The sequence below is a fragment of the Dromaius novaehollandiae genome, chromosome 8, assembly GCF_036370855.1.
Source record: "Dromaius novaehollandiae isolate bDroNov1 chromosome 8, bDroNov1.hap1, whole genome shotgun sequence".
NCBI classification, from domain to species: Eukaryota; Metazoa; Chordata; class Aves; order Casuariiformes; family Dromaiidae; genus Dromaius; species Dromaius novaehollandiae.
The window spans coordinates 39,153,683-39,177,732 of record NC_088105.1 but is presented as its reverse complement, the minus strand read 5'-3'; the positions used below and the strand labels follow the sequence as shown (position 1 = coordinate 39,177,732).

The following is a 24,050-nucleotide window of genomic DNA, read 5'->3' as shown; positions in this document are numbered from 1 at the left end:
TTAAGGACCTCTAGAAGCTCGTGCAATGGAAACCATTACAAGCTCCTACAAGTCTAGCGTGGTGTTTCACTTCTGATGACTCCTAACATTGCAGAGTACTTTTCAGTACTGATTTAGGTGGAAAAACAATTAAATAAAATTCTTTAATACAACAATAAAAATTAAAAATCTCCCTCTCTACTATATACACATTTCAATAAATATATTAACTGCATTAATACCATTTAGGACCCTATGGCTTGAGAAACAACAGATGTCTTAATTTAACATATTTCTGTTTCAGGTCTTCAATCCAAAAAGAAAAAAATTAAAGATAAGAAGAAATATCATTATAAATGGTCATACTCATTTGGCAGCTTATAAAATAATGTGCTCCTCAAAACCCTTTCGAAGTAAGTGTGACAAAATCTATACTGGGATAATCATTCTCCAATATTTATGGCATCTAACAATAGAAAGAATAATAAAAAGAAAAGCCTCCCTCCCTGAAAATAATAATATGGAGTTATTTATCTTCATATTCTTTTATCAGCTCTGGTTCCAAGAGCAACGACGGCTGTGATCGCCGAGGTCTGCAGTGATATTGCAAGTTCAGCTTCGTCGTTCCGGGAACGACTCCGCGTCCAAGCGAGGGCAGAGAAACCGCCGGGTTACCCTGAGCAGATCCGGCTTCTGGAGGATGCTGATGGCACGCGCTGCCCGGGGTGCTGGCAGCGGGGCTCCCACCCACCCTCTCGCCCGCCCACGTAGGTGCAGTGGGAAGTGTGGGCGCTGGGGAGGGGGACACAAGGAGGTCGTCACTGCTGGCTCCGCTCTCTTTTCCCTGTAAGGCCTTTCCTAAATGTAAGCCCCAGCGTTACGAGATAGGCATCGCATTAACCCCAGGACCCCTGCAAAGAGTTGAAAATGCTCCCCCAAAAAAGGAGGAATGTAGTGATAATTTCTTTTCAGCCGGGCATTTGATGTCAGCATCGCATTTCTGCTACAATCCGAAAACAACGGTTTCTACGAATAGTGTCTCCGAGGCAGATCACACACACTCTGCTAACCGTCCTTTCTCCTTAGTCTTATTCCTATCAAATAGCAACCGAAATTCTGCCCCCCAGATTTGGTCCACCGGCTCCAGGGAAGCTGCGCGCAGGGGGATGCTACGGTGGGAACGCTCGCCAGGGGCACGACGCGCAGCCGCGTCCTGGTCTTTCGCGCCGAGGGAGCGTGCCTCGGCGTACAAAGAGTTTACTTGGTTTCACACCGGTCTGAATTAGCATTTAGCCCATAATATTAATCTCATAAATATTACTGTTGATGCCGTGTATACAACACCAGTGTGGAAATAAAAGTAAAGATATTTAAAAACTGGTTTGGAATACTTAGGCATTCAGACTAATCACGGACTGAAATAAGCACATTTGTTTCAAATCCTGTTTATAGCACTGCAGCCCCTCCCTCCTTTAAATCTTCCTCTTAACCATAGTGATGTTTATTGAATACCTGTCATTTCTCCAGCAGCATGTGCCAACAGCGGCTCACCAGTGCCAGGCTGCATGAAAACCCTTCTGTCTCCTATTCTCCAAGGGGCTCCCTTAGATCAACTACTCACCATACCCAATACACTGAAACCCATAAATTTGCAGATACTGCAGTCAAAATTCTTAACAGGAAAGTGCACCCATTTTGCCCAGCGTAGCATACTGAAATATCACATGGTGAGAAGCATTTCTCACCATGTGTAAACTGTCAATTTGATTTGAAATTAAAATTTTTGATTAACATGAGCATTTCTGAGCCTCCCGCTGGCAGCAGCCCTATTGCTGAAAAGTGACATGATTTGTGACACACATGCTGTACAGAAGCCCCATGCCAGCAATTGTTAAACCCATTTTCATTCTGCTTTAATATGGTATGACACTCAGGAAAATAATTTTAATATTTAGGAGAAAGAGGGTAAGGGCTTAAGGGGTGAAGTCCTTTATGGGTGTAAAGCAGGATTAGAGCAGCACAACAAACAGCATGGAGGTCTACACGTCTCACAAGTCATGTCCCTTTTCAGCAATCGGGACCATCTGCAGGAGGCTAAGAAAGGTCCATAGTAAAGCACAAAGCCTTCTTTTAAATCCAGTTGATATTTCAAACACAGCATGAGGTACTTTCCACCTATGAATGCTGAGATGCTTGTGCACGGGGAAATGCTTGCAACTTCGGTAATTAAACACTCTCTTACGGGAGGTAGGATTGATTCTGCAGCTTCCACAGTGGCCTCTTATTTCCCCATGTTCATCACGTTCCCCAGTGATATCAGTCTTAACCAGAGACACTAACATTCATATGATGACTCACTTGTGAAAAAAGAAAGTTTGGGGACCATTAAGACTTTTAAGCCCAGGATTCTGCTTCTTCATAGTCTGGCAGCAGGAAGATTTTTGGTTAGTTTAAACCGCTACCAAGTGAACGCAAGAAGTGGGACACTTGCAGCGACGATTTCTGAGGCTGTGATATACTTATGCAAAAGACAAAAGTTCAATGGGGATTTTTACAAACGTAAGCCTGTGTCACTGTTGCAAGCTGCTGACTCAACTGTGTCACCTGCGTGTTTCTCAGAGTGGATAATTTTTTTTCCAGTAACATCATGTTCTGAGGAAGTTTATCATGAAACAAGTATCAAGAACAGTCATTCTGAGCAGCCGAGCAGCTTTGATAAGTGTTGACACGCATTTGACTTTTCTCTTAGCTCCTAACACTATTCATCACATTAAACACTCAGCTCTGCTGGACTCTCTGTTCCTAGTAAACACAGGGCAGCTTCTAATTGCTATAAAAATACACTAAGGGGAAAAAAAAGTAGTATTTTAAAAATAATTTTAGACAGTGGAATGAAATACCAGGATGATTCAGATGCCCGGGAAGTATTCAGGCCTGGACATAAAGCTGTGGGCTCGTTTATGTTCATAACAAAGCTCAAGAATTCAATCTGCATGAAGAACAGCGCTCTCAATAAAGCCATGATGTATAGTTATTATAAGCATGCAAGTTCTTTAAAATCAGCCTTAAGTTTAAACAAGTGCCGTGTGTAAATATCCAGTTTTAATTAGAATATTGCCAAGAAATTATACAACTAGACTCGGTGGTGCTGTAATTATTCTGGGCTCTGGGAAGACCCTGCCTTGGCGGTGGCAGCTAGCTGTGCTCTCCAGGCTGCCGGGAGCCGGACCGGGCAGCTCGGAGCCCTGCGGACACACAGGATCCGGGACTATAAAAACAGGTGCTAGTTTGGGGTTTTTTTCTTTAAATTACACATTAGTTCTGAGAGTAGTTGACTTATTTATGGTATGTGGCATAATGCTCTGGAAGAAGCCCGTGTGCAGGAGGAGTCGGCAGAGCCGGGGTCGGAGGCAGGTTTCCTGCCGCCGGCCCTTTGGGCCACCCGGACACAAATCCCGGCGACCTCAGCAGCTCTTTCCCTTCCCTCTCCCTTCCTGGCAACCCTGGCTCTTCGCGCCGGCGCGCTCGGAAAGGAATGCGGCCGGACACCACGATAACGGGAGCTGTAGAAATATCCAGAGAAGATTAGATAGTGCAAATGGGCCTCGAGGAGGGCATGGGAGCCAAGCCGCAGGGTCGGCCCGCTCCACCCTTCCGCACGGGCTCTCCTCTCCCGTCACGCCGCGTGTGCTGACGACACAAATACGCAAGCTTTCGTTCACGATCGAATCTATGCAAATCACATCGTGCTCTTCACCTACTGTTCCTCCCTCACGTCCCTCAGAGCTGTCTCTCCAGAAGGTTGTTGCTCTTATATTCTTTGCAGAGCAGTCATTTCTTAATTTTGATAAGTTTTAGTCTAAAACAGACTGACTCCCACCAGGTTTATATGTTAGTTATCTTCGTGACTGAGGAGGGAAAAACCTTTCCACTAGTCACAGTGCAACAACACATGTGACTCCTAAATTTGTAAGGAAAAAATAAAAGGCGGAAATCATAAACAGGACTCAAAAATCCTATCCCAAATAGGGCTTAATCTCAAACAGGAGCAAGTCCTATGGATTGGAGGAAGTCTGCTGGGTTGGTCCATACTGTCCAGTTGGCGTACAATGCCTGTCCTTGACTGTCCCCATCGCCGGGCTCATGAAGCTCTCTCAGGACTGCCCTGAGAGAGCCCTACATGGACGAACGTCACGAGTTTTGGGATCTTGCAACATCCTAAAATGCACACACAGGCTCAGTCTAGATAATCTGCAATTTGAGATATTCTGTTAACCCGTATGTCACAGAGCCATGCAGCACGGCTGGCACAACCCCAAAGCTGCCCACCTGGGTTACCACTCGAAAAACCTCAACAGATTAGGCAGAATCTACCACTCTCCCATTTACAATACGATGCCACGGTCAAGGATGCAACACAGAGCCAAGAAGACTTCAAGAAGTCCCTTCTTTCTGTAGGGATACAGCACGAATTTTGGACGAGCCCCTCCAGGGCGAGATCCAGGCTCTCCTGTCTCACAGCCAGGTCTCCACCTCCTCCGAGCACCGAGGAAGCCCCGCAGACCTATCAACCTATCAACGTAGTTCCCAAGAACTGATGCCCTCGGGGCTAGGTAGGCAACTACGCTTACAGACAGTGGTGGATAATGAAACCCACAATGTAATAGTGTGGAAATCCCCCAACCGATCCCAAAGTAGCAGCTTAAATCCAGAGGCTGGAGAAACCGCTGGCTGTGGAGACCAGCAGCAGAGCTCTGCGGATGGCTGAGACTCCCCTTCTGCGTTTTATTCTGAGTTTGTGTTTTGTAGGGCAGGATGCCCTGTCTACATTCCTTTACAGACTAAGAATGGACATTTATTAACAAGTTCTTGGGCGGACAGCCCAAAGCGCGAGACTCCTGGCCTGGAACTGTACGACAGAGAGGGCCAGTGACCCCCATTTGTGTTTACTGTACTTCCACAGACACATGCTGGTGTGATGGGGCATTCGCTTTCTCAGGTTCAGGCCAAGGTCAGGCTAGAACATGGACCAAATTTATTTTCTCTGTCTCTCTGCATAATCTGCCTCAGGCTGTAGCCCAAACAGGGCCTCCGAGTCCGCTAATTCTGAGTGTATTTGGAGGGATTCAAGATTAACAAAGTAAACAGGAGGCGTGGGGAAGGACTGTCTCAGTCCATATCTAATTTCGTGTGTTCTCCAGCAAGAAAGTTGGGCCTTTCCAAATGCCACCATCCTGGGAAAGGCTTCTTGCCTCTCACCGGCAAAAGGAAGCTATAAATCACATCTACAGGAGAGAACGGAGGGAGAATAGAGGCAGCGAGACCTAGCCCCTAGGGCTGGGGCGGGCTAAAGCTGGCAAACACAGAGGAGGCCACGGGAAGTAAAGGCGCTCGCTAGGCCTTGTGCTGGTGCTGACCAGCCCAGCAGCCCCCTCCGCGGATCAGGCGATGCCCCACGGTCGCAGCACGAGCGCTGCAAGCACCGCGGGGTGTCGGAGAAACCGCGTGGGTGCTTGCAGCGGGCGCGTGGAAGGAGCGCACAGGCCTCCACGTTCGTCCCCTCCGCGGTAGCGCAGTGGTCTCACACCTGCATGCGTGTCCCGGGCGAGGGGGAAGGATCGGAAAGGGACGGCCAGGCCCTGGCTCACCGCCACCGTGGCAGGCTTTGAGTACGTTCTAGCAGCACTGTACATGTAAACGACGAGACTTTCTGCTGGTACTGATTTCGCGTGAAAGGCAGACCTTTTGCTGACGAGTGGCAGGCAGAAACAATGAAAATGGAAGAGGGATTCCACTCACAGGGACCTTCACATCACACTAAAGCAACTCCGGTAAAAAGAAAAGCCATCCATTACGGCTTATAATGCATAAACATCCATTTCTTCTCTGTTCTTATATTGCCTGCATTACTGAAATACAGCAATAAAGGAAAAAAATAACGATAGACGGGTTTTGGAAGATTCAGAGTTCAATTCAGGATGGATGAAATCCCAACATTTCAGATTCTTATCTCATCGTAACTGGAAGAGCTGAACCTCTCTTGTCTGCAAATTAGGCAAAGCATCCTGTGAGAATGGGCTCTTTTTCATAGCCGTTTAGTCCCCAGACACATAAAAGAATGAAAACAAGAAACGGAACAGAACATTTTTACTTTTGAATAATGGCTTCATCTGGGCAGTTCAGAACAAAACTCCACTGGAGAGTTACGGAGGAAGTCCTTCTTGCCAGTATGCCCACCCCAGACACATTCTTCCACAGAGCACACAAACACTTCTTTTCTCGAAAGATAATTTATCTAAGATCGGTGCCTCCCATTCTGTAGAAGTCAAGGGAAGAACAGAAAAGAAGAAAGTACAAGTGTGCAGTAGATACACCGTCCACTCTTCTACAGCAAAGTCATTTAGCCAAGTCAAAGTGCCCTGCTAGATCCACCTTTGCCCTTGCAGCCTAAGTGTTTCTTTTTCCACTTCTTGCTTATGAGGATGAGTGGGAGAGGGCTGGGAGACTTCCTTTAGCAGCAGAATCTCAGGTCGAGAGAAATTACAGCATTAACCTGAAATACCTCTGTCCTAAACCTCTCTGAGGTTCCACAGAGAGAGAGAGAGAGAGAGAGAGAGAGAGAGAGAGAGAGAGATGAACCCCCAGAAGACTCAGCATCTCTACTGATAATAGAGGGAGACTTTAGATTAATTTTAGGTTCATAGTTCAGGTGCCAAATTTTATTTCCATAGTGTTAGGTGGGATGAAATCCAAGCCCTAGAAGTCCATACTACCATGTTAGCATAGATCTGAATGAAAACTTGCTTCCTCCCCATGTCTTGCCATTGGCAATGTCTCCTGAGATGCCATGCTTCAGTATCCTTACATTTATATCAGGCTATTGTTTTATTTAAAATTCAGAAGACTGTAAAATACAAGTATTGCTGAGTTATCCTTGTGTTCCTGCCCTTCATCTGGTTCATTTGCAGGAGGGCATAATGATCTGTCACCAAGGTAAATTCATTACCCGGCAGATAATGCCACAGTGTTTCAGCTGCCCATTTCACAGTAAGACATTCTTTATCAATGATGTTGCATCTCTGTTCTCGTGGGAACAGTTTAGAGCTGACATGGCAATCGTAATAATAACAACTTTCATTTATATTGTACACGGGATGATCTTTACTTCTGCCTCCTTCTAACAGTGGACGGCTCCCAGGCTCACTGCAGATGCATCAGTCATGGCCATGGCAGGCAGCAATCAGCAATCTACTTTCCAGCCCCTTTTATTCCGTGTTTTGAATTTTTTTTTTAAATTGAGTTGTTGACAACTACCATACCACTTTTCTAAATCTTCCCTCGCAAAAGTTTGTGGCGTTCCCCCTCAGCCTCAAAACCACAGCCACCCCGGCCCATCAAGCTGCCACAACACAGGTCCCTTTGTCGTCTTCTCTCCTGCTTCTCACCTCTTCCATTCCTCCTGCAGCTCAAACTATGACATGCTCTGCTATACAACTAACTTGGCTCCCCTCTATCTGACATGGGGAACAAGGCTAGCTCTTGGCATTCTGCTATTGGAAATTTCCTAAAAGTGAATTCCCTGATTTTTAAGGACTTTGAGGTAGAACATGTGGGAAAATTGCAGGTGGTCTGCACTGCAAAGCCGGTCAGGTGGGGACACCCCCCAAACACCAGCAGGTTTTCAGATGGGGAAGCAGCTGTCGAAGAGCCTTCTGTTAGGGATAAAATTTTAAGAGCAGGGAACAGAAGTAGAAAAATACCAGGGACAGAAGTCTGGATTCTCTATGTGCGAGAGCATTATACGCTACGTAAGAAGTATCTCTCCTTCACGATCTTAGGAGAAGAAATGCCAGCAAAGAATTTGGCCCGCCGTAGTCTGAAAGATGGTGTCGACATCCAGATTTACCCCCTCTGCCTGGCTAAGGGCTGCTCCTGTGGCTGCCCGGGTGACCGCACAGCAAAGGGCCAGCCCTTACCCTGGCTCGGCCGGTGAGACATTGCACCACGAGTGTCACTTCCCCCTTGGCAGCCCGGCGCTGCAGCAGCCCGGGGCAGGGGCAGGGCGAAGGCGGCCGGGGGCTGGGAGGCAAGCCATGCGTTCTGCACAGGCGAGAGAGGGAGAGGAGAGGAGATCTGGATGCCTTGCAGCAGCCCTGTCTTTCTCCTGTGCCTCCTTTCGCCAGTGACAGGAGCGAGCCGCGGGCTCCTCATACCAGACCGTGTCTTGCAGAAGATCTCCTTGCTTCAAGTAGGAGTGAGGGAGGACGGGAGGTTGATTAGGCACATAAGCGAGAGACACTCTAAGATGATTAGATTAATTGAAACGTATGAAAATGGAAAACAATGGCAGTGTGTAATAATAAAAAAACACTATAACCACGTACATCTCTTGTTCACTAGAAAGTGCTACACTGACTGCAGATTTACTCCAACTCATAGCAGGAAGCTTTTCTCCTTTAAATTTAATCAGCCGTTTTTTTCTTTCTGAGAAAAACACCAGCTATCAGATCTGTGTTTCCCATCCCCTCCGCGCAGTGCCTGGAGGTGATAGTGTGAACTCGCTCAAGAATGTTCAGGCATTTTATAAATCATGTGGGTTCAGCGGCACGGGGGAGATGGGGAGACGGCGGAGGGATGATATAGTTTACAGCACATACTCAGCAGTAACTCCCAACTGTCCAGCTTCAGCAATTTCTTCAGCTGCAACAGTGCTTAGCAAAAAAATTTCGGGCAGAAGACGTGTACAGAGTGTGCAGCACCTTCAAGCCGCTGGCACCTTCCGACCACCCCACAGCCAAAACCTGCCAGGACACTACCACAGCCCTGAGAAAAAGTTACACGACGGAAGATCCCGCACTGATAAGAGAGAGAAGAGCAGAAATGAGTAAGGCGAGCTGCCGCGAGCACCTCGCGGTGCCCTGTGCGGGTGGGACAGCAACGGCGGAGCTGCGGGAGGGCTCTCTGCACGCCCGGCTTGCCCGCCTCACCTTCCTCCTGCCCCTCCGGCCACGCTCGCTGCGTCGCTCCTGGGAAAATATTTGTGAACCATTGCAAATAAAAGTCTCCTTCTCACTTTCCAAGAAACGGAGCTGGTATTTTTCCATCTCACTCACACTACAGCCAGGCTTCGGGGGGGGGGGGGGGGGGGTTATTCGTGCAGTGCTGTGAGAATCACCCTAAACTTTCTCTCTGCTCCCCGCCTAGCAACTTGTGCATTTAAAAAGTAGTACCGGATCAGCCATAGAAGAGACTAGGCTCTTCCCGGGAGACTAGTCTCACGCAAGGGTCCTTCCTTCACAGCAGCAGAAACCGAGCTCCCAGTCTCCCCTCCAGGAGCCCTGCACTGCAAGGGGCCGTCTCCGAGGCTGCTGTAAGCACATTCTTCACGCAGATGTGTTTGCTCCTGTACGCAACTTAAGATTTACATAATTAAGGCTACTTGGAAACCACCTGATTAACCCATGCATCTGCAGCATACGCACACAGGGCTTTTTTGAAGGTACAAACCATATATGAGCACAAAGGTTGGGATCCCTTTGAACGAGAATCAGCCTGTACGTGTTAAAACAGGTATAAATCATCCAGTCACCACACTACCCAGAGAAAGCAGAGGAAGGCGTGAAATAACGACATACATTTGCACAGTGACTGTATAGACTGGAAAGGCCTAGAGTCACTAGAAGAGCTCCTGCTTCGGGCAGGGAGTCGGGACACGGCAGCTCTCGCCAGCGGTGCCCGGCACCCTCCAACATCGGCACCTCTGGCTGAAGTAGCAGAGGCTTCTGGATTAGGCGTTGATGGTCCTAGATATGACTAAGGATAATTGTGTAAGCAGGGGGAAAATTACGGTTTGTTATAAAGAGCCAGGCTGGCTCGGACTCCAACTGCGGAGGACCTCGGATGCTCCGGGTGGGCTTGTTGAGCAGGAGGAACGTGCTCTCCTCCACCTCACACGGGAGCGGACCAGCCCGGAAACTCTGCCTTCAGCCCCTTCTATCTCCTGCGGCTTTTATCCAAAAAGAGCCAGTGTTTTACTAACTGATCTGCAGAGTACAGCTCCAGAGCACGAGAGCAGCACCGAGCCGGGCTGGGTTTTGCTGTCCCGACCTCCGCGCGCCGAACTCCCCTCCGCTTCAGCAGCCGACTGGCACCGCGGCAAAGAGACGCTACCGAAATAGACGTCAAGTAATGAATACTTCGGATAAGCGACTGATTTCAGAGTGTGCTTTTATCCACAGGCCCTGTATTTATAGTTCAAGCCTTTTCAATTAATACGCACACCCTAAAAGAATTAAACTACTAATTATCACATTTTACTGTGGTTCACAGAACTTTCATCAGATCTAGTAAATGAAAGCACGAGTTCAGCAGAAGAAGCTTTACTGCGCCAAATTATGTCAAGGGTATATCATGTTGATAATAAAAGAGCCCTTGGTTGGAAGCCTAACCTAAAGGTTGGGGAGGCGTAAAAAGTTCACATTTCGGATCACGCTGCTTCGGTGTGGGCGTTCTGCGGGGTTTTTTTTCTTGGTTATTGTGGAAGGTAATTTTCCCGCAAGTAAAATTTTCCCTTTGTCTTACATTACAGGCATTAGGAAATTCTTACATCCGACAACAAACGGATGGGGTTGGGGGGGCTGTTTCGCTAGTTCGGCCTTGGCATCACCTATTCTGCCTCCTCCCGTCAGTGAGCTCCCTGCTTGGCCGGGCCGAAAGGGCAGGCGAGGCCCGGACCAGGAGCGAGCCCCCTCGCCGCGGTGGCCAGCCCCACGGTGCCGCGGCCCCGCAGCCAGCGTTTCCTAAGGGGGGGCTCCCGGCCAGCCCGTTTCCGAGCTGCCCTCTAGACGGCCCTTACTCTTATCTGGTGGATAAATATACGCGGCGAGGAACGGAACATAGCAACAGCATATAAATACATTTTGCAATGACTTAGAATAATTGCAGCTGTATTTATGCACCTTATCCACTGGAAAGGTTCACTGCCTTTTTCCTGTACACACATATGGCGAAATAAAAACATATACTGCGGCCGCATTCTTCGCTTTTCCTTTGCTGCATTCCGCCACTCCAAGCGTAATGAACGGTTCATGTCTTTCAGGCGCTGCTTTGTCATGCTATAAGCATTCATTTCATGCTTTGAATATCTCCTGTCATACTTGCCTTGGACGGATTTTTTGTGGGAACGCTCTGCCTGCGAAGGTTAATGGTTGGCAGCAGCGAAAACCGGAGTCCTCTGTCAATCCACGGGCCTCAACCCCTGCGGGTCACCGGCGAGACAGGCTCCGCGCTCGGCCCCGGCGGAGGCTGACCCGGACTGACTACCGCTATCTCGATGGACTGACAGGCAACACCCCGCACCGCTGCCGTCGCGGGGTCTCCGCAGCGGCGTGCCGGCCCCCGATAAGCCGGCGCAACGCCGGCCGCAGCGGAGCACCCGTGAAAGCCTGCAGCAGCGGCAGCGGTGCCTTACAATCTGGGCCACGAAAGCGCTCCACTTCCAGCACGAATCTCAGTGAAAATATGGTAAGGGAGGAAAAAAATCGTGTTTTCGTTACTAATTATTCCGACACTTCTCCACGAGAGCCATGAAACTGTCTGGGAAGTAGAGCTGAATGCAGCAAAGTTTCAGTTCTGGGCTATTATGATTAAAATACTGTATTTCTAGCTCTTGTTGGAATCTATCTGAAATTAAATAAGATGAAAAAAAATGCAGGACTAAATTACACAGAAGTTAATTTTACAACCAGATGTATCTGCTTTTGTTTCCTTGCGAAATGCAGGCTCCCACGACTAACTGCAAGCAGCATCTCCCGGGGCATGAGGAGATACGGGCTGGACCGAGCCAAACCTTCGCCGGCTCATCCGTCCTGCCGGGGTGACAGGGCCCGGCCTGGGCAGCCCGTAGGCAGGGAGGCGAGAGCAGCCCCGCCGAGGCTCCCCTGCTCGGCCGTGGCTTTCGCGCCTGGACAAGGCTCCAGGCTGCTGTTCCCAGCAGCCAGCGTCATCTCCAAAGGTGCAAATCCATTCAGAATTTGGTCCTGGCATGTTACGAAGGTGCAAACAAGCTGACATCACCGGGAGTTGGGACTCCGTCGCCAGCTATGAGATTCCTTGCTGAAAATGCTAAGGGCTTTTTTTTTAAAAGCTTTTTCTGAAGCAAAGTTAATTTTAGCTCAGTCCCTCAGGCTACGATGGCTCTCCAGCGCTACTCGGTAAACAAGAGAGGAGGGTCTTCCTGCGTTTGCAGGATTGCAATGCAAATGATCCGATAAGCAAGAACACTAATAAAAACTGCCGTTACTGTATTACCCTGTTTGCAGCTATCACCGATAGAAAACTTTCTCCGCGGTGCTTGGTTATCTGCTGTAAACGAGGTGTTTCACAACGTCAGTCACCTGAGACGACATCCTTTCTACCAGCACCGGTTTTATTGTGTGTTCAGAAACACCGCGCAAGCCCCTGCCCTCGGCGGGTGGAAATTAAAGGACCGACATTGAGGGAATGGCCTGGACCTGCTGCTGTCCAAGGGCAGCTGACCCTACGGGCACCCACAGACACCGTCTTGCAGCACTTGCGGCACCTCCCTGGGGATTAAGCATAAAGGTGGTTGGCATCAAGGTCTATCACAGCTCAGAGGGAGAGGGAGACGTCTAACCTCCACCTGAACTAGTGGAGACTGGATACCAACCATGACCTGAGAGCATGAAACGGCCTCAGAAGGAAATAACTTTTTACTAGTTAAAAACTTGGCTGTGGAAAGAATTAGAGGTCTCTCACCTACCATTTAATTTATAATGTAGTTGAGTGGTGGGGAAACCCACAAAGCATAGTTGGGCTTTCAGTTCATCTCAACTTTAAACACCAAAATTTGCATGTCAGAAGAGTGCCTAACCCCAGGCCAGGCAAGCCCCCGCTCCCGTTAGCTGAAGCATAAAACACGAATGCCAGATACGTGGGACCAGGAGGAGAACAGGCAAAAAGGTGTTGGGCTCTGTAGCCTGTTGGTTAAGACAGAGACGTGGTTCCACAAGGCGCTTCTGCATTTTGCCAGGTTACACATAATCCTCTCCTTCCTTGCAGCCTAAGCCGCACGAGGTCTGCCATGACCAGCCTCGTCTAGAGAAGAAGTTGGTTCTTCTTTCATATATTCCCAATATTGCCTTCTCTTTCCCCTGCAGCTTGAGGACCAGGGCTTCCTTGCTTCCTTTATGTTTTAAGCATGGAAAAGTGAGTATACACTTAAAGCTTTTTTTTTTTTAAGGTTTAACACCCAAGTCCAGCCCTACTTAAGCAAAGAATTCACAGATGATATTTACAAGTCCGGTGTAATTACTGCAGGGTTGAAAAACGAGTTCTGTGAGTTACGGTACATCATTGTTTTTCTTTTTTCTTTTTTTTTTTAATGTTACAAAGAACAATGTGCCTTTCATTTCCTGCCGTGCTGTTAAGGTACTTGCAGCTCAAAGCAGCAAGAATACATTAAAACAAAAAAGCATTTGGTTTGGGCATTAAACATTTTTATTTTTTAGATAAATGGCTCTCCCTCCTCAGAAATTGTTTGAGCGGTGAATTTGGCACACGTTTGCAATCAGCTGTAATAACGAACTCTGTCTTGCTCGCTTGAAATGGGAGAATTTACCAACTTCTTTACGAAGAATTTGCTAATCTGCAATTGAAGTGGTGGCTGCAAACTCGGAGTCATCAAGTCACAGCAGCACAGGCTCAGGAAACACCACCGGTCTGCAGAAAACGCACAGCGCGCTGCTGCTCTGCCCCGCGCGCTTCACGCGCACCTTCACGCTGCCGTCGTCAACGTGCCGGGGCCACCGCACCAGCACGAGCATCGCCTGATGGACGTCGGACACCCGTGCAGTGATGCAGCGCTGTGCCACCGTTACTAACCTGTTTGTGTTGCACCCTCTTTGCCTTTCTCCAGGCTTAAAACCCTACCGAAGCAGAGCAGGACTTGGCTTTTAATATTCAGCGAATCTCCGACAGCTAGAATCACAGACAGCCCCATTTTGCAGACAGAAAGACTGAAAAGTTCTCCTCCAAAAGTTTAAAATAATCCTACTTACAAAAAGAAAGCCTATCCAGGAGCCATGTGGACAACTGAAAGAAAGAAAGAAAGAAAGGAAGGAAGGAAGAAAGAAAGAAAGAGAAAAGCCCTAAAGAGAGCCCATGGCCGTGCCGAGCCGGGGGTTCAGCTGCTCTCGGTCCCCGGGCAGGCGGCAGGCAGGCCACTATGCCGGACCAGCCTTTTATCAGGCTCAATTCACCGAAAACTAGGTAAAAAAGCCCCCAAAACAAACAACCAACCCCCCCACCACCCAGTGCATTTAACAAGCTTTTAAAATCAATAAGCTTTTTTTTTTTGATTGTGTGAATTGCAAAATCAGTTCGCAGTGCCAACTGAAACGAAGCTTTTACATACCATTAGGCAACTACAAAAGTGGGGAATTTTCCACACGGGTATTCCACCCAGCTGGTCAGGAAAAACCTAATTCAAGCGAAATATCAGAACATGCTCGTGCCTTTCAAATAAAGTTGCTGGCCTCTTTCAACATCACTCCTGCACATCTCGCCCACGCAGCAAACAGGCAAACGCGGGGTTTCCTTGCTCTCCCGGAGCAGCTCTCCCAGGTTAACCGGGAGCAGCAGCGCCGGGCACGGCACATGCCCACTCTTCCTCCGGTTCTGGGCCAAGACGTTTGGACCACGCATGCATGAATAAGCCCTGCCTTGCCTGCACGTTTGTCTTTTCGTGGCCACGGTGCTGTCTGGGAAAAAAAATATTCTTAATGCTTCTGCAAATTCTTGCAAGAGGGACCAGCTAAGCGACTGCCTGAAACCTCTTTTGGCTTAATGACGGCCAAAGAAAAGGCTGGAGCTGGTGTCCAAGCCGCCACCGAGAGCCGAAGGTGCCAGAATCTTTTCTGTCTGTGATGATTCTGCTCCAGCAAACACAACTGTGAAGCCCCTAGAAGAAAGGGGTGGCTCTAAAAAATACAAGCTTTTTTTCCCCCCTGCACTTCCCTTTAATGAAGGTTAGACACACAAGTTTTCCTAAATAACACATACAATTTAAAATGATGAATTAAAACCTGTAGTAGGAGGCCTTCTTTTTCAGGGCTGTATAGTTGACCCTTTTGAACCTACATTACTCAAGGTATGCAAAATATATGTGTATAATAAATAGCTCTAGAATTTATGGAGTGGAACAGAAAGGATATTAACAGGCAAGTAGAGAGGCTGTATAACCCTCACAAGGCCTTTAAAGATTTATTTTTTTAAAATGAAGGAATGCATGCATGTAAAAGGTAGTACTTAATCGATACCCTTCTTTGTGCCTTTCAGAAACACATGCAAAACGCTTCCCAACCTGCCCTCAATCTGGTCATTCTGCTGCTGGCAGTAGTGGGAATAAGATTATTCACAACGCTATTTTTCTTTGATTTTTAAAAAATTCCTCTCTGTGTGGGCTCATTCCCACTCTCGGTAAAATCAATTACGAGGCTCCCATCGCCTCCGGAGGGATTTGGATCAGGCCCTGCGCAAGTGGGTCTACAGCAAGTGTAGAACAACGCAGTTAATATGATTTATTGTGTCCGTTTCTGTGCGTGCAGTTTTTCATTTTCTAAAGCCTGCAGTTTTGCTTTCATGCTCACGTTCGGGAGATAAGAGCTGCAGATCTGTGTTGATCTACGGGCTGGGCTAGCGGCGAGCTGGGGGCTGCGTGTGCCGCGGACGAGCTCGGCGGCGGCCCCGGGGAGCAGCCCCGCGCGGGCCAGCAGCACGTGCGTGCCGCCGCGGCGGAGGGGCTCCCGCACGGCTCTGCCGAAGGTGCCCGCTCGGGCAGAAGGACTCTGCTGTGCTGGGGGAAAAGCACCCTTTAGTAAAGCTGAGAGAAAGAAAAATCCTTTTCCTGTCTATTAAAAAAACCCTTACCCTTAACATGTCACCAGCAAAGTTCCAGGAATTCATTAAGAGCTTGTTTTACATGGAAGACTAAGGCTCCAAAATCAGAGATATTTCACTGCACTGGGCTTTTACAGATTTTCCATTATTAAACCCTGACACTGCTGCTTTTTGGGGTGGTTGCTGAATGCTGGGCTTCCTTAAGGCTCAGACACTGCAGGGTAAGAAGATCTGTGGTGTGATAGTGGTGAAAGAATATTATCTAAACATGAAGCAACAACATGCTTGGTGCCTAATAAATTCTAACTTAAAATATGATTTAATGAACACAGGCAACATATTCCGCACACAAAAAAATTATCAGAATTGGCAGAACAAAAATCACAGTTTAGTCAATTCTTCTCTTAACCTCACAATCCTTTGGCTACAAATTAGAATTTCTGTGAACAGGATTGATAAGAGAAATTAGGCTCTGCCTTTCGGGAACAACAAAAATGTTTTAAGGCGATACGTCTGGAGATGAGCCGAACAAAATCCCTCAAAATATGAAACCGTTCATATTTCAGTGGAAAGAAAATACAGGAACCCCCAAAGCCAAAATCTTATCAGGCCAACGAGACCTGTGTTGTACGTCCTACAATGTAAGCTCGTATTTTTAAGCTTTTGATGCACCTGAACTTCTTCCCGTAATTCTGTTTGCCCTTTGCACCCTGATGCTGATGCAGTGCAGACCTGAACGCAGCCCTGCAGCCTCTTGCTCGCTTGCAGCTTGTTCGGTTACCGGTAAAGTCCTCCAAACACCCGCTCAGCACGCTAACCGCTGTAGGGACCCGCTGCAAAGGGCTGAGGCAAGAGCAGTCAGCGGATTTGCAAAAGGGCTATCGCAATTCTATTATTATATATACAATATTTCTACGTGAGACAGATCTAAATGTCCCCAAAATGACGCAGGTTTTTGAGACATAAACCCTCCAAGCAAACTCTTCTTTTCTGTGTATGTACGGTAGTCCCCAGTACAGTGTGTCCCCCTACCTCCATTTATGCCTTATAAAAAAATCTGCTTATGGATAAAAAGGTAAAAAAAAACTATTAGTAAGAGTTAGTTAGTTAGTGTCACTTTGGGAGCTGCTATTTCTAAGTCCTAAATATGACTAGTAAAAGAAAACTCAGTTGCTGATGGACCAACAGAAATTGCTGAGGTCTTCCTTATTTAACCTGAAAAAGGAAGGGAAGCGGTCCCCTTGCACGCGTGCCTGTCCTTCCACATACAGTCCCAACAGAAACTTGCTACTATTGAATTATTTTTTTCAGGCTGTTTCACAATGGAAGCGATTGACTCCCTGAAAGCTATTGCTCCTAATTTAAAGCCATCCCAGTTCAGAGAATATTAGCATCCCCAGACATCCACAGTCCCGTCGCTACTTCCAAACAAGACCGAGCGGCTGCCGCCAGGAGCAACGCTACTGGAAGCGCAGGGAGAAAAAGAAGCGAGAAGCCATCGCTGAGCCTCCCTGCACTGCTTACCCATAGTATCTACAACCTTTAAAACACGTCGATAAAAATACAGACAACGCTGGGAGCACCTGTATCAGCGGGTGCCCGCGTGAGCAGCCGGTGTGTTTACAGGTGTGCGGTCCTGCCCTGAAGCTGTACTGTTTGGGAGTGCGGCTGCTTGGTTTTGCGTGGCAGATTTTTGCAGCGGAGGACGGGTCTGCAGAAGCATATTTCAAAGCAACCATTTTGTTTCCCGGGACTCGCCGAGATCCTGCACTCTAAAATGATGAGCTGGCGACGCACTGAAAGTTCGGTACTTCTGCGTGTCACGCGCGAGCATCAATAAACAAAATGAAGTTAAAAGCACATAGATAAAAATGAAAGCGATGAACTACACACCCCTAGGGGGTCATGACTCACGGCCCAGGGCCTGAAAGCCTTTGCTACGGAGGAGTAAGGATAAGGGTTGCATACAGCAGGCTCTGTCATGGCATCTCCCTAATTAAAATAATTTTTTTAAGGAAAAAAGGTGTCTCGCCAGGACTGGAGAAATGCTACCTTTGTGTAGTGAAACAGTAGCATTTTAACTGCGAGGGGAGTACACAATTTATTTGCAGCTACCTCATGTCAGTTATCCTGAATAATCCTTTTATACTAGACATAGGGAAAAAAAACTTGATAAATATGGGCTGTTTTAATATTCCGAAGCAGGAGCAGCAGGTAAGAACTTACCATTTTCTGGCTGGTCCTTAATATCAGCTTCACTTGGCTGGCTGGGACTTTCAGATTGACTTGAATCTGAAAAACATAAAATACAGCCAAAAATTACAGGGTCTGCTATGGAAAATAGATCAGAGGCGCCAGACTTCCTCAAAAGGCTGAGAGTACAAACTAAGGACAGGAATGTTGCACTAGGACATGATAATGCAAAAGTCCCGTGCCTAGGTAATATTTTTGCTGGAAAAAAAGGGGAATCTTGTGTACGGCACTACGTGGGGTGCTTGGTGTGTGTATTAGCATAAATTAGGCTTTGAGAATCCTTCTTTTTAGAGAAGGCATATTTAAACTACCTTCCTACATGTCTTTTTATAATGCAGCCTCTATGTTGTATACAAACCAGAGCCTTAATCCAACACATAGTAAAGTCTCCAAACATATTTCCGAGCTAGCATATAAAGGTAGCTAAGCAACGCTACGAAGTTGTGGAGATTGCTGTCTACACATTTCTGAAAATCTGCAAAACTGATGCAAGAGCCGATTTTGGTGGTGCTTCCGCGGCGGCCGCAGCGCTACGCCACCGCCGAAAGGGACGGCATCGCCCCTGCAAAGCGAGACCAGCGACGGGATGACCCGCTTCAGGGCTTGCACAAACACTGACTTCCACAAACTCACAGCTAGGAGTCTCCAACAAACACAACATACTTGCCTAAAACAATGAAAAGATCCATCAAAGAATATCTGTAGATGTGAGGGGGTTGCATTTTTTAGACTGTATTAACTCTATTTTATGTTAAGAGCGCTCTTTGGTTCAAAAATTGTTCTTAGCGTAAAGTTTAGGCAAACAGTATTTTCCTTCCTAATTGTTTCTAATGCTACCAACTGGGAAAAAAAAGCCCTTTACACACTCGGCAAAATATTTTTTCAAAAGAATCTCAAATTATTGTTTCCTTCATTTATGTTAAAAAAGGATAAAAGAGTTCACCAGGTTTTTAAAATTGTTCTGCAATCACTTTATCCTCTAAAAAAAGTTTCTGCAGTGAAACAAAACTTAGGAAATGAAACCATTTGTTCCTGCATCAAAACCACCGACATTCGTGACAAACCTACGTGCCTTCACCTTGACTTTGCGGAGTTGAGAATTAGCTGTCTGAAATCTAACCACATTTCAGGGAGAAGTCAATGCGAGATCAAAAGGTCATGACACTTAACTGTGATTAAATTGAAAATCTTACTTCTCTTGCAATAGAGTGATAACACCACCCCTTCTTTTTCTTCAAGGTATTAATAGCGCTGGAAGAAGCAGTACTACTAGTGACCTTGGGTCAAGCAATGCTAATTTATTGCTTTAAAAAGGTTCCTTGCTTTTAAGCAAATGAAGATTTTAATTACCGCCGAGCACTATAAAGAAAATGCCTATTTTAAATATTCAAATTTTTTTTTACCTGCTGACTGTATGCATTAGGTATCATTCAGAAGCTTAGAGGACAATCTTGTATAAATTAAAAACTACAAGTAAAAAAAAAAGTGCTCCCCGAACAAATTTTGATAAATTTCAGAATATAAACACTCAAAATATTTAGCAAGGAAAGCTTCAGGTAAGATATTTCTATTTAAAATCAATGAAATTCTGCTAAAACATTGACGACATAGTTCCCAATGTCTCCGAAATCTGTTTGCTTTTACATTTATTATTTTAATAATTTCTCCAGTCAAGCTAAATGAAAAAAATTATTCTCACTTCTCTAGTTTTATTTTAAATGTTGGTCTTGCAGGCTATCTTTAATCAAAGCTCGAATCAGCGAGAGCAGATAGCCTACGGGGTGATGTGCACAGTGCTGTTATATTCTGGACACCCGATTTTGGCAGGAACTTGCATGTTTCCAGGGCCACAGAGGTAGAAAGAACGGTAAAATATTGCAAAGGTAAAATACGCAGTCCACAGTCAAAGTCGGCATTCAGTGTATTTCATTTTACAGGGCATGCACTAAGCTTGCGCTTCTTTTGGGGGCTTTTGTTTTCCTCCAGCAAGCGATGGTTCAATCAGCGTTTGGCCTTTATGATTAAAGTAGAGTCAGAACGCCATAAAAAATACAGCGATTTTACAAAGTTGCTGTGTAAATATGTGACTCAGGCCATGTTTTCCTTTAAAAACCTCCAGCCAGGCGGTGCGGCAGGCAGCGGGCTGTGCGCCGAGCCGAGCTCCCGGCCCCGCCGTGCCACCGCGGCTCCCGGCGGGGCTCTGCAGCCCCAGCGCGGCCCTCGCAGCCGCTCCGGCCTCTGCGAAACAAAGTACTTTTGTTCGGGTTTAGCGCTGCTCTTGCGACGCCGGAGCGCGGGGCACTCGTCTGCACGCTGCATCTTAACTTTCTGCTTTATTACTCTGGCTACTGCAAGGCTTTTTTGCTTAATTCTGCTTTTCTTAACCCATCCCTTTGGCTGGAATCAAACAATAATTTAAGAAAATGACAACAAAAGCTTTAAGCAGTATTCTTCACGGGGTGCTACGGGGCAGTAAAGTGCAGGAAGAGGCAGAATTTAAAAAATACATGCCGTGGCAGAGCAGCGCGTCCCGGGCAAGCGCCTGCCGCGCATTGTTATGCAAGGTGGCATCTCGTGGAAACCCCAGATAAGAGCCCGCCGTTGAGGCACTTAGCCAAAATGTTTATATGCAGAATTTTCCTTCCCTGATTTTATTCAGATGCCGCAGATGAGCCGGTACATATAAATGTGCCGCCACATGGTGAAGGGATTGGCAAAACCGGAGCCGTTGTGTTTTACGGGCTCGCCTAGGACGGCGGAGCCTCGCTCCCCCGCCCCAGCTCGCGCCCGGCTTTCGCAGCGCTTGGCAATAACTCTGTTCGGGGGGGGGCTGTGTTTGGTTTTGCACATGCACAAACTTTAAAATTCCCGTTTTCTGAGCGTTTCGTGGTTTGTGGGCTCTGCTGCGAGGGGAGGGGGGAACGTCTGTCCTGCTGAGTCAGTCAGCCAAACAGGTGACCAGAGGAATAAATTAATTTTTGCCCATACATAATTGATATAAATGGAAGATCGTTTTCATAAGCATTTGCATTAAATCAATAAAATCACTTACTATAGAGCAGTTTAACAATTCATTTGATTTTCTCTTTTCTATATATTTGATAGCCTCTCTGCAAAACAGTATACACTTTATGCCTATTTTCTTTAGCAGCACCACTGCCAGTTAAATTCTACCACCTGCAATAATTAGAGCCATTGGAAAACATACAAAACAAAATATACAGTAGATGCGAGCCCCTCTTGAATCCACGGCCCCCTGCGGCAACGGGTTTCATTGGTGCCTTAAGCTAAGGCTGGTAGGAAGCCAAGGAATCTGTATATTACAATAAAGTGCATGTTATTAAGGGGAGGATTTAAATGATTTCAGATGGAGTTGGAAATATTATAGTGAGGAACCACTATTAAGATTGCTGATTTAAAAAAAAAAGAAAAAAAAATCACCAAGGAATCTAGTTTTATATTTAAGGAAGCTTAACCTTGAATAGCACAATGGGTTTTATTTGGGAGCTTTTTTAGTGGAAGAAAGTTAGTGGTTGGGATTTTTAACCCTCAACTCGCTAAAGTCGGCGTGCGGAAATATGCTTGAGCCCAGGTCACCGGACAACAGGCGCTTGGCCGGATCTAGTATGACGGGAATCACGGGGAAACGCGACAACAAGACCGTTGAAGCTGTTTTATTCTCTCCTTCCTATTTTATCCTCTCGCTCCGGACGGGCGCGCGGGAAGGGTGAACCTCCCGGGAAAGCGGGTGGCCGAGGCCCGGGGGGACCGGCCGCGCCGGTCGTTGCTCGGCATCCCCGGGGGCTTCTCGGCACCGGGGTCAGTGCCGGCAGGACGGCGCCCAGCCCGCCGGCAGCGGCTCTTTCCCGGGAAAACGCATCCAAACGGGCACGGCGATGCCGGCGCGGCGCGGGAACCCGCCGCCCTGCGAGGCTGCCTCGCCAGCCCAGCGCCCCGGGAAAAGGCACCCGTTCAATCCTCCATTTGCATCACGTTTTAGGGGGAAATACCGCCTAACAAACTGACATATTTTGTTCAAGTTTCAGAGCCCTATTTGTAATAAAATATTCATATGCCTGGGTTGTGTTCATGCAATAAATTTTTCATCCGTAATTTTGGGTATGGATTCTACCAAAGATTTATATATGTTAAAAAAAAAAAAACCTAAATCATGCTACTTTATATACAACCGTATGTGCTGAGCTTAAGGGATTTACAAACAGAAACCAGCAATGGGACCGAGGCTTTTTTACACTTTCTTTCCCTTCATTATACGTTATAATATAAACACATATGCATCGCTTCACGCAAGCTAGTTATTAATGATGGATATTTGGTGGCTACTGCCGTTTCTTTTAAGGCAGGCCCGGGTCTCTGCCTCGCTAGGCACTGCTTTCAGGTCAACTTTTTGCAGGATGTTCAAAGCGCCCCGTTATCACCCACCTCGCCGCCCCGCGCGGATCTGCCCGCAGCAGATCTGTGCTTTTATTTTGCGATTTTGTGCCCGGACACGGCCCGCGCCATCCCTGCGGCTCCCCAGCCAGCGGGAAAAGCACCGCCAGGCCGGCCCGGTCTGCGCTTTTTTTTAATAAGGCAAGGACTCTTAATTCCTGTACACTGGGAAAGAGATTATCGTTGATAATGGAAATGTAAATCAAAGCTTGCTGTTGTTTATTCCAGACAGACGTTTGTGTGTTAAGTCTGTTTATCAGGCAACACTTTGTCCACGCCAGGAAGTAGCCGGCCTTTGTGAGGGCGCGATGCAAATGCCTTTCCCAGGAGCCCTTGCCGCCAAACTTTTGTGGCAAAAAACCCCTCCTTGTCGCTCCACCGGCAAGACGCCCCTAAGCCGCCCCGCGAGGAGACTAGCAACCAGGCGGCCGGCCCGCCTGGGCTGGGGCTGAGCCCGCCGCCCTCCTCCTCCTCCTCCGCCGCCGAAATAACGCGGCCGCGAAGCTCGGCCGTGCCGGGGAGACCCCGGAGCTGCACCAAAACGGGCTCGTTTCACATCGACTTTCTTTGTTCTCGCGAGCCCATCGCTGATTTACTGCCATGGCGCGAGAGCCTCCAAGGCGGGGGACCTCCGCCGCCCCGAGCCCGCTCCCCGGCGCTGCAGACTTGATCCGCTCCTAAATGTTTGCTTTTAAAACAGTTTACAGCCTTTGATTCCTGCGTACTGATTCATTTCTGGAACGTTTTCTATTTATTCCTTTGCAAACGTTAATTTTGACTTAATGCAAATCGTCATCAAAGGCTTCCTTAAGAAATCCCCCGGCACAGATTTTATTTGTTATAATAAAATATTCTTAAAGTAAACATCACGCAACCGTGTTTCTCCTCGATTCCAAGAGATGCAAAAGCCCGTTACCCAGAGGACGGGGACTGGTTCAGCCCTTTCTCCTAGACAAAATAAACACTTTAGGACTTCACTTGTTTGTATTCTCCTCAGCGGTGCTGTATGCATCACCAGCTAAAAACAAAGAAACTTTTAGCTGCTCAGACAAAATGCAGAAGCTCCCCAAACAACGAGGCGGGGGGGTGGGGACGCATTCACCAAGTCTGACAGTCCATTCAATATAGGGATGATGGCCATAATGCATCCAGGGTCCCCTTGCTAATTAAATATGCATTGGCACAGTTTTGATCGATGCAAGCCATGGATCAGATGACACACCTGCAAAATCTTGAGCCCAGAGCTCCCAGGAAAAGGAAAATACAGGCTGTCTCCTTATCTTTGTTTTCAAAGGCTCTCAATTTCTGCGCTTAGATATCTAATTTAATTCTCTCACCCCTCAGCAAACTGGATTAGGAAAGTCAATACTGCCATTGTGCATCGACAGGAACACACAGCTTTCCTTTTATTCAATTTAGCCATGACCTTTAGACAAAGATAATGACAA

At 47.3% G+C, this 24,050-nt stretch overlaps 1 protein-coding gene across 10 annotated transcripts in view; it reads right to left on the bottom strand.

Annotated features, from left to right (window-relative positions):
• The window catches only part of NFIA (nuclear factor I A), a 347,808-nt gene that overhangs the window by 94,752 nt on the left and 229,006 nt on the right, over nt 1–24,050 (bottom strand). For 8 of the 10 annotated variants that reach the window (XM_064516274.1, XM_064516278.1, XM_064516273.1 and 5 more), the window contains one exon: nt 18,124–18,189. The exons of the other annotated variants lie outside the window; for them this stretch is intronic. In XM_064516274.1, the coding sequence (XP_064372344.1) occupies nt 18,124–18,189 (66 nt within the window). The remainder of the gene's footprint in view (nt 1–18,123; nt 18,190–24,050) is intronic. 10 annotated transcript variants of the gene reach the window in all.